The sequence below is a fragment of the Salvia splendens genome, chromosome 20 (assembly GCF_004379255.2).
Source record: "Salvia splendens isolate huo1 chromosome 20, SspV2, whole genome shotgun sequence".
Lineage (NCBI taxonomy): Eukaryota > Viridiplantae > Streptophyta > Magnoliopsida > Lamiales > Lamiaceae > Salvia > Salvia splendens.
The window spans coordinates 7297004-7308017 of record NC_056051.1 but is presented as its reverse complement, the minus strand read 5'-3'; the positions used below and the strand labels follow the sequence as shown (position 1 = coordinate 7308017).

General features: G+C 42.5%; 3 protein-coding genes across 3 annotated transcripts; 1 reads left to right on the top strand and 2 right to left on the bottom strand.

Moving 5' to 3' along the window:
* Window positions 1-3422: 3422 nt before the first annotated feature.
* Window positions 3423-4630, bottom strand: LOC121781392. The gene is made up of 4 exons (XM_042179141.1): window positions 4406-4630; window positions 4290-4362; window positions 4075-4193; window positions 3423-3950 (listed from the first exon to the last, which is right to left on the bottom strand). The coding sequence occupies exons 1-4, from the start codon at window positions 4628-4630 to the stop codon at window positions 3423-3425; spliced, it is 945 nt and encodes a 314-aa protein (XP_042035075.1).
* Window positions 4348-6212, bottom strand: LOC121780917. The gene is made up of 2 exons (XM_042178574.1): window positions 5490-6212; window positions 4348-4699 (listed from the first exon to the last, which is right to left on the bottom strand). Exons 1-2 carry the CDS (start codon window positions 6104-6106, stop codon window positions 4690-4692), a joined length of 627 nt encoding a protein of 208 aa, XP_042034508.1. The 5' UTR covers window positions 6107-6212; the 3' UTR covers window positions 4348-4689.
* A 320-nt stretch (window positions 6213-6532) lies between these two features.
* On the top strand, window positions 6533-8093 carry LOC121781391 (40S ribosomal protein S13-like). Its single transcript, XM_042179140.1, has 4 exons — window positions 6533-6655; window positions 7272-7410; window positions 7492-7678; window positions 7836-8093. Exons 1-4 carry the CDS (start codon window positions 6533-6535, stop codon window positions 7867-7869), a joined length of 483 nt encoding a protein of 160 aa, XP_042035074.1. The 3' UTR covers window positions 7870-8093.
* Window positions 8094-11014: the final 2921 nt, after the last annotated feature.

The following is an 11014-nucleotide window of genomic DNA, read 5'->3' as shown; positions in this document are numbered from 1 at the left end:
AATATGAAAAGCCTATATCCTAGGCTGGAATCCTACTTCAAAGCCGTTGAACCGCCGGTTTGAACCGGTGAATTAACGGTTTCGGTTTCTCAAATTCTTTAACCTGAATTGAACCATCCCGTGGTTCCAACCGCCGCTCCCGCCGCCCAGGTTCCAGTTCCTGGCTACGCCGATTCTGTTCGGTTTGTGCATGTTAACATGTTGGTATCAATTTGGTAGATCTACATTTATCCTGGGCTTAGGAAGAGAATTTCTAGTTATCATCCTAATGATCATGGATTCGTGATAGAATTAGAAGACACTATTTGCAACATGGTCCATGTCAATCGAAAGGACATGATTTTCCTTAGAAAAATTTTGGCATCATATATCGACGCTTTGTTCCAAAATGGTTTGAGGAGCATGGAAATTGGTTGAAAATAGTATTGAGAAAGATATTGCATTTTGTTTATGTTGCTATCTTTATAGGCATAATATTGGAGCACAAACAAATAGCTCTCCTTGTCGTGGCTAAGAAAAAATAACAAGTTGTTGCATTTTTTAACATAGTGAATAATATTACTATTGTTGTTGGAGGTTTGTCCAAAAACGGAGATCTACCCCAGGAAACTGTTGTGACAGACTAGAGCAATTGTATAATCGAGATAAATAGAAACGTAAAGAGACACAGAATTTACGTGGTTTACCAACGTTGTGTTGGCTACGTCCATGAGCAGAAAACGGAGAATAGATTGTTTTTCAGAGTGTCTATAGATTACAGAATTATGTGCCCTACTCCCATATAAATAGACACACATGAGATCTTATCCCAAATTGGAAACATAATCCTATCCCAATTCGGAAACATGATATATACAGATTCAATGCATAATCCCCACCTTGACTTGAATTCTCCCTTGCACATTACAATGCCAGATAAACAGACTTCTCCTTCCTTGCCTCAGATTTTCCCTCCTCGGGCAATTAACAGCTCATGACGTTAAGCAAGTCCAAACAATGTTGAAACTTGCTCTGCGGGACCAGCTTGGTGAACATATTAATAGGATTATCAGTAGTACCTATTTTCTTCACCTCAATTCTCTTCTCGTTCTTCAGAAAATGATACATCACATCAATATGTTTGGCTAAACAGGTAGCACTCTGACTATCGCAGACACAACAACTTGCTCTTGATGTAGACCAAGATCACCAACTAGCCCTTTCTGCCATATTCCCTCTTTAGCAGCTTCTGTCAATGCCATATACTCTGCTTCAGTTGTAGACAAAGTAACTGCAGCCTGCAAAGTTGTCTTCCAACTAACAACGGAACCACCAAAAGTGAAAACATAGCCAGTCATAGATCTTCTACCGTCAACATCTCCAGAATAATCAGAATCAGAATAGTCAGTCACAGAACAATGAGTATCACTTCCATAAACGAGACCAACATCAGACATACCCCTCAAGTAACGAAAGATCCTCTTTACAGCCTGCCAATACTCCTTTCCAAGCTGCCCCATGAACCTGTTGACAACACTAACAACATTTTATGTATGGTCTAGTGCAAACCATAGCATACATCAGACTCCTTACTGCATTAGAGTATGGAACTCGAAACATGTACTCCTCCTCAGCTTCAGATTTCGGTGCATGATCAGATGACAGATGAATGTTTTGCACTTGGAGTATCAATAGCTTTAGACGCAGACAACCAAATCTTGACAAAATCTTCTTAATGCAGCTCTTCCATGACAGGGAAACTTCTTATTTCCTTTCCCTAGAAATCTCCATGCCCAGGATTTTCTTTGCAGCACCCAAATCCTTCATATCAAACTCAACACTAAGATGAGCTTTTCAACTTTTGAATTTCAGACTTCGACTTTGCAACTATAAGCATATCATCTACATACAGAATGAGATGGATCATGGAACCATCATCAGCTTTGTATCTCAGCTGGACCATGTAGCTATCAAATCTCTTATACCATTGCCTAGGGGACTGCTTTAGTCCATACAAGGACTTCTTTAGCTTGCAAACATAATCCTCCTTTCCCGGCACCACGAATCCCTCTGGTTGAGTCATGTAGATATCTTCCTCGAGCTATCCGTGTAGGAAGGCTGTCTTTACATCTAGTTGCTCAAGTTCCAGATCATAATGTGCAACCATCGCTAGTAACATTCTGATGGAAGTGTGTTCGACCACAGGCGAGAAAATCTCATTATAGTTAACCCCATCCTTATGCGTGAAGTCTCTTGCAACTAGCCGAGCTTTGTATCTAACACCCTCATCTGATGTGTCCTTCCTTCTTCTTGAATATCGATTTGCAAGTAACAGTCTTTCTCCCTTAGGCCGTTTGACCAATTCCCAAGTCAGATTTTTCCATAATGATTCCATCTCCTCTCCCATTGCAGCGAACCATTTAGCACGCTCACTGCCCAAAACAACTTCATTGTAGGTGGACGTTTCTACAGTGGATGGTTCATCTTACACCTCACCAGCAACCTGTAGTGCATATGCCATCATGTCCTCAAATCCGTACTTCAACGGAGGCTTCACACCTGCCCTCCTAGTTTTGTCAATAGCAATGCTTCTTTGACGAGCTTCTTGATGAATATCAGATCGAGTAGTTTCAGCAGAGCCTGTTAGGATGGAACCTTTCAAAACATACAAGGTACCATGTTTCAAGGTCGTCAGAACACCTTCGAACCTTTCATAATACTCCATCCGTCCCACGTTACTTGAGGCATTTCTTATTCAGCATGGGATTTAAAAAAATTGTATTTAGTGAGAGTTAAATAAAGTAGAAAAGAGAGTAAAGTAAGAGAGATGGGAGATGATAAAGTAAAATAAAGAACGGAATACGACTCAAGTAACTTGGGATGGAGGGAGTATACATTGCTCCACCTTCGCCTTTGAAGCTAGATCCCTTACTGTCAAAGTACTAAGAGATATCGGATTCTTCATCATCTGTGAAACATGCATGACATCATTCAAGTTGCATAACACCCCATCATGCGTCCTTATCCTAATAGAGCCAATGCCAATCACCTTGCAGACAACACTGTTGGCTATGGTAATATTGCCTCTGTTTATCTGCTCGTAAGTGGTGAAATACTCCTTGTGTGGACATAGATGGTACAATGCTCCTGAGCAATGTTTTTAAGTCGGTGAATCGAACCGCGTCGCCAGAGGACCGATATATCGACTCAGCCGATATATCAGGCGACTTAGTCGATATATCGATAGTAAGTCAGGCGACTCACCAGACAAGTCGTCCAGGTCCCTCAAGACCGATATATATCGATATATCGGGCGACTTGCCCTTTTACACATGTAAAATATGCAATATATACTTCAAATTACAACAGGAAAAAACACAGCATCATATTGTTCAATGATTTAGTCATGTTCAACGATTTGCATGATAACAACTAACAAGCAATTAAGCAAACTCAAAGCACATCATCATCCACTTGGAAAGCCCCTGCAGCTGAACCTCCACCACCCTCTTCATCATCTTCGTAATCAGATCCACTCTCATCTCCCATTTCATCATCCTCTTCACTTGACACTTCATCTTCAACTGGAATTGCAGCTGTCCTAGGTTGCTTAGTCCTTTTACTTGCAGCAGCAGCAGCATGTTTAGATCCACTCTTCCTTTCATTGCAGCAGCCCTTGGCAGATTACGACCTCCTAGACCTTGAGTTGCACCAGTAGCTTCATCCACGTTTTGCCAAGTTAGATCATTACCAGTATCAGAAGCGGCATCTTGATGAACTGGTTCACAGCCGGCATCAACCCACTCGTTTTCCCACTGAAACTCGTCAAGGTGCAACGGATTGTATTTCTTGCCTTTCGAACCGAGCTCACGCAGCTTAGCAAATCTGTTGGCCATTTTTCTGTTGTAGCTAACAAACACTAAATTGTTGAGCCTCTTGTGCTCCAACCTATTCCTTCTCTTGGTATGTATCTATCATTCTCTTGGTATGTATCTATCATGGTCATGGTCAAAGAAACAGAAACATAAACATGTCAATTTTATATCAGGTTGCTGGCTTGCTGCCAATGTCTATTTTGGATTGGAATGAACTTACTTGAGAGAAGGTGCTCCAATTACGCTCACATCCTGATGCCGAACAGCAAAGGCTAACTATTTTTTTTGCTAAACTCATCAACTCGTATGCAAGGCCACCATATGCTCCCCACCAGTTAACTGCAAAACAGAAACAAAACAGCAAAAAAGTTTTACTTCTATATAGCTTGGAGAAGGCATTTAGATGACCAAACAGCAAACATCATAAAAGTTTACCTGGATTTTTTCTAGCTCTATCCTTTATTGCTAATGGCCTCGAGAAGCTTCCCTTGAGACTTCTCATAGTCATCTGCTTGTTTGCTTATAATGCATTGCTCATCGTCATTAGGCACCATCTTCCACAGCACATCATTGAACATCGCCCTTAGTCTTGCAGCATCTCTTACGCTTTTCTCTTTTATTGCAAAAAACTTGGCTGGGTTTAGGAAAAGGGCAGCCCCATATAACTTTTGCTCCATTTGCTTCTCCCACCTCCTGTCAAAGTGCGTTAGCACTTCATTGAGCAATTGTGGCTTATCAGCCAATGAATCCCTTATAGTCTGCTTTGCTGTGTCCATTGCTGCCTTGATTTCTGGAGCTGCAGGTGTTTCATCCCCATCAGCAATCCTCAGAGCAATCAGCAGTGGTTGTGAAGCTTTCAAACAAATTTCTAAAGTGTTCCAAAATTGTATGGATAGAATAATTTTCTCCGCGGTTCTCCCCTCCTCTGATGCAGCCAGCTTGTTATCATGCCATTCTGTACTAACAAATAGACTCCTTAGGTCTGCCTTATGCTTGTACATACTAGCTAGTGTAAAAAATGAAGTAGCAAAGCGTGTGACAGCTGGCCTCACAAGATCTCCTCCTAGCTTATTTCTCATTTGAGCAAGAAGCCTTCCATGTTTATAGATGAATCTGCACACCTTCTTTGCATTATTAATACATTTGTGAAACTCTTTTATCTTGCCAATGTCCTCCAGCAGTAAATCCAAGCAATGGGCGGCACAAGGGGTCCAAAATAAGGTTGGAATCCTCTCCATTAAAATTCTGCCTGCTGCCTTGAAGTTAGCTCCATTATCCGTGACAACCTGCACCACATATTCCTTCCCAACTTTCTCAATTTGCTTCTCCAACAAATCAGCAAGCATAATGGCATCTGCCACCTCATTTGAAGCATCCACTGAACCAAGAAAGAAGGTTCCTGCTGGACTGTTTGCAAGAAAGCTTATGAGATGGTGATGGCGTGTGTCGGTCCATCCATCTGACATGATACTGCAGCCATACTCCTTCCATGCTTCTTCATGCTTCTTTTTGGTCTCGTTAACTCTCTCTAAAGCCCTGTCAAGTAATGGGTTCCTTATATCATGATATGAAGGACTCCTATAACCAGCACCATATTGTCCTATGGACTCCAACATAATCTCCCAGCTGCGTGAGTTAATAGCATTCAAAGGAATTCCATTCTCATAAAAGAAATCTGCCACATGATCATCAACTCTTTGTTTAACTTCCTTTGATTTCTTTGTGCAATGCTCCATTTTACTAGTTTGAGAATTCCTTGAACTATGCCTCTCAGAAACCACATCTTCCGGCGACTTTTGTAGCATGGAACTAACACTTTTCATGTACTTTTGTGACCCCTGCTTAGCTGAATCTAGGTAAGAACGAGCAAACATCCTATTACTTTCCTTAATTCTAGTCCCTGAGCTTGGCACCGCACATGTTTCCTGCACTTCACCTCCACTATCTGCTTCACAATCCCATTCCCTTCCCTGCTGCAGGTTCAGTTCTTTCCTTGCATTTTTCTTCAAAAAATCGTACATCTCTTTTCTTACTATTGCAGGTGCAGTTGGACACTTCTCGACGTCTCCATAACCACCTGCAATGTGTTGCTTGAACCTCTTGATTCCTGCAGGAACCACCTTTCTACAGAAGATGCATTGCACCATATCTCTCTTTCCTTCATATGGCCAGAACCCATACTTCCACCCAGGGTCTTTGGATTTAGCATGCCTCTTTGGATCTTTGGCCATTGCAGCAAGTTCTGGTGGCATCTTTCCTAATGTGCTAGCAACTATGGATTCAAAGTCCTTCTCATTAGGAGTGACATTACCAGACCCAGATGATGGAACAGCAGCAGAATTTGGCTCATCGGACGCAGCATACCTCCAGTCAGCTGTGCATCGGCTTCAGCAGCAGCTGCTGCATTTGGGAACACCACTTCGACTGTAGCATTTTCATCTACAATACATCAAATGCAGCGAAAATGAAGAGTCAAAAGAACAGATGCAACACTGCTAACAAATCATAATAGAACACAGAACAGTCAAGAATTGAAGTTGCTCTAAAAAATAACAATAGAGAACAGATGCAGCGCTTGAGGAACTCAAATAATAGACGAGAGAGGAGAGACATAGAGAGGAAGAGGAACTGGAGCATTACCGGAAATAGAGTTCATCCTGAATGAGGAGAGGCGGCGGATGAGGCAGGCCGGAGGCGTGTCCAGGAGAGCGGCGTCAGTTCTGGGAGGAGGAGGGGCGGCGTCAGTTCTGGGAGGAGGAGGCGGCGTCAGTTCTGGGAGGAGGAGGACGTGGGGAGGGGGTGTGGGTTTTTTATAAAGAAACCCTAATGGGCTGAAGTGGGGGTTTTTATAAAGAAACCCTAATGGGCTGAATAGACACCTACCTGTCCGCCTGGCCCAATCTGGAGTGAAGCCCATTAAGTCGTCCTCGACTCGATCAGGCGACTAATCGGTCGAGTCGCGCGATATATCGGACGACTCGAATGTTAGTCGCATCTGGGTGTGTATCGACCCTTGGCCTACCGATACAGGCGATATATCGCGATATATCGCGATATATCGGACGACTTACAAACAATGATTCTCATTTGAATAAAAGTTCATAATTCTCACCCACAAGTGATTGTTAGAGTAGTTACTCTCTTCAATATTGATTTACTTTTTGTAGGATTGTTATCTAGTCATGGTTTTGTGCACTTTGAGTACTGCTTTTGATGCATAGGTTTCATATGTTTTTGTTTGTTAGCCCTCCAGCCCACTAAGAAAGAACTCACTGAAGAAACTTTGTTTCTAGAATACTCCATACATTTATTGTAGTTGAAAGTTACAGTAATAAACTCTCTTTGCCTGCTTACTTGCTATTCTTGTTATAAATTTCTGACATTTTGTGAACAATAAATGTTCGTTTCCTAATTTAGGTTGAAGAAAACATTTGTAAGTTTGCCAAAAAGGGTTTGACACCATCCCAAATTGGTGTTATTCTTCGTGATTCTCATGGCATTGCCCAGGTGAAGAGTGTCACCGGCAGTAAGATCTTGAGGATTCTCAAGGGACATGGTATTTCTGTTCATTGTGCCATCCTTTGTTCTGATCATAATCCATGACTGCTGCAAGTTTCTAAATTTTACCTGTACGCAGGGCTTGCTCCTGAGATTCCTGAGGATTTGTACCACCTGATTAAGAAAGCTGTTGCCATCAGAAAGCATCTAGAGAGGAACAGGAAGGACAAAGATTCCAAGTTCAGGCTCATTCTTGTTGAGAGCAGAATCCACAGACTTGCTCGCTACTATAAGAAGACCAAGAAGCTTCCACCTGTCTGGAAGTAGTAAGTTCATATTGACGTTTGATAACTAAGCCGTTTCTGACTTTATGTAGTATTCATAAACTGCCATCTTTGTTTGCTTACTTCAAAAACAAGCTCATGATTTTGTCCTTACCATGTTAAGTGGGATATTTTGTAACTTGGCTCTGTTTCTCTGCAGTGAATCTACCACCGCCAGCACTCTCGTTGCCTAGAAGAAAGAATTTCATGGAGACTGAGGATTTGTTAATCAAGTCATATCTCAATATAGAAGTCCTATACTAGTCTCTGTATCCAAGACACTTTTCCTTGGTTGTTGTTGAGGCATGTTTTGATATCGGACGAGTTTTTCTTTGACTTGTGAAAGGTGACTTAAATTTGTATGTTCTGTGTGTCATGCTGATCTTTGGGAGTTATAATTTATGTTGCTTGAGATGTTTGTATGTTGTACCGAACTTGAGCTCATGTATTCACGTAGAGCATCTCCAAGGAAATGGGGAAGGTAAAGACAAATAACTATGACTCTATGTTTCATAGTAGTGGAGATATTTTTTTTTGGCATGTGATTTAAGAAAAAAAGTGTTAGTGAGTTAAGTAAATGAAGAATATAGTAGGAAATGGAATTGGTAGAAAGATGAGAGTAAAGTACGAGTAATAAAGTAAGCGAGAAGAAATGTATTTGACTTTTATTGAAAATGACTATGCTATTATAGAATATACTAAATTAGCAAAATGAGTAAGCGAGAAGAAATGTATTTGACTTTTATTGAAAATGACTATGCTATTATAGAATATACTAAATTAGCAAAATGACTGCTATTATAGAATAGAGCATAGGGTATTATATTTACCTCTTTTTCATAAAATTTCATGCGCTCCAATTGGAAATGATATTTGAGGAGGTATTATATCTTTTTTTTCATCAGTTAGGGCATCAGCATTGGGGCGCCCTAAGGCGTGCCATGTCATCAGTTTTATCCTCCTACCTCCCCACCTGCAGTGGGGCGCCATAAGGTGCGCCCTATGGCGCGCCACATCATCATTTTTTAATATTTACAAAATTCATACGAATTTCAAAAAACTAATAAATTAAAATACGAATTTCAAAAACTTCATTTCATTTAATAAAAATTAATACATTACAATGCGAATTAAAAAAAAATGCAAACTCAGCGACGACGGTTACGAGCCCACACTTCTTCAATCATGTCGCTCATGAGCTGCGCATGATCCTGTTGGTTGCGCATTGAGGCATGTCTAGATAGAACCTCATTGAAGCCTAACGGTAACCCTCTATCGGGTGTCTCGGTCGACGTGTCAGACGAGCTAGATGCACAGTCATCTTCATTCCAATCGGTGATGCTTCCGCCTTCATTCTCGACTATCATGTTGTGCATGATTATGCACGCATATATGACATCGGCGATGACTTCCTTGTACCAGGAACGAGCCGGCCCTTTCACAATAGCCCACCGTGATTGGAGCACACCAAATGCCCGTTCGACATCCTTCCGCGCCGACTCCTGCTTTTGCGCAAATAAAACCCTCTTCTCACCAATTGGGCAGCTGATCGTCTTTAGGAAAACTGACCACCGTGGGTAGATGCCATCGGCCAAGTAGTACCCCATATGGTATTGGCGCCTGTTGGCAGTGAACTCGATGGCCGGGCCGTTGCCGTTACATTGCTCGGTGAAGAGGGTGGACGAGTTGAGGACGTTAATGTCGTTGTTCGACCCGGCTACGCCGAAATAAGCATGCCAGATCCAGAGTCGATGGTCAGCGACGGCTTCGAGGATCATCGTCGGGTGGCTGCCCTTGTATCCACTTGTGAATTGGCCTCTCCACGCCGTCGGACAATTCTTCCACTGCCAGTGCATACAGTCGATGCTCCCGAGCATCCCAGGAAACCCGTGCGCCGTCTCGTGCATCTGCGTCAGACCCTGGCAATAGTGGCAGTCGGCTTGCGCAAATATGTGTCGCCATAGGCCTCTACTATCCCCCGACAAAAACGCTTCAGACACTCGCGGCCTGTAGAATCCCCGCAGTGGAGGTACTCGTCAAAAAGGTCCGCCGTGGTGCCGTCTGCCAACTGGCGAATAGCAGTCGTGCACTTTTGCAAAGGTGTAAGGCCGGGTTTGCCGATGCCGTCCTCCCGAAACGTGAAGTATTCATCACGTGAAGACAATGTCCGAACAATGCTGAGAAAAAGGTACATCGACATTCTAAACCGGCGGCGGAAAACAGTCGGGCCCCATCGTGGTTGATCGGCAAAATAGTCTTCAACCAGACGTCTGTGAGCTTCCGAGTGGTCGCGTCGGACATACGTCCTATGTCGAATAGGCCTATGGACTTGTTCAGCCGCCGCCGCCTCCTCGCGCTGCATTGCCGCATAGCATGCCGCCATGGCCTCTTCAACGGCTGCATCTAATGCTTCTGACGTCGAACTACCCGACTCAGACGAACTAGAACTATTGGTGTCGTCGCCGAGATTCATTTTGGTTGGATGTTGAGAGATAAAATGTAAAGAGATAGTCGATATGTTCGTATGTACAAATGAATGAGAAACGAGATTTAAATAGAAAATAAAAAACGCGTGCCATCGTCCTCGACCATCGTCCGCGTAGCCCACAGTGGGGCGGACGATGGCGCTCACGATGGACATCGTCCGCGCTATACTCCGCGCCCTTAGTATAGGGCGCGACGATCGTCCGCGGCCTATGTCACGCACCCGCAATGGGGCGGACGATGGCGGGCGCGAACGATGAGCGCCATAGGGCGTGCCATCTGGCGTGCCATCGTCCGCCCCATTGCGGATGGCCTTACATCCTAAAATCTGATCTACCCCATATCTTAATTCCATTGGTGCATCCACAACAAGGGCTAAAAAATAGCTCTAAAATTTAACACAATCAATTTTTTCTGTCGCATCAACATTTTTCTTTGTACATACAAGTTTGATTAACTCAACTTTCAGAGGGGAAAAGGAAAATAAGATTTATTTAGTTTAATATTAAAATTATAAAATTTTATATTTAATTATTAAATATTAAATTCCACTCCCCTCCATTTTATGTTCTAGATCTGCTACTGAATAAACTCATACTGCATCATTATATTTAACCACGCTAATTATGGGTAGCGGATCCTTGTTAGACATAAGACCTCACTAATGAAATCACACAGTCCGCCACCGGAAAGTAAACAAACAGTCTACTAATATTATTATAACATGTCCTTTATTGGTATATATGGTTAGGTACTTGGACACATTTTCAAGGAAAATTCAAGCACCAGACACTTGTACGAGACCAAAGTTTTCAAGAATCGAAAGTACGTAGTAATATATAAATAAGAGCAAGA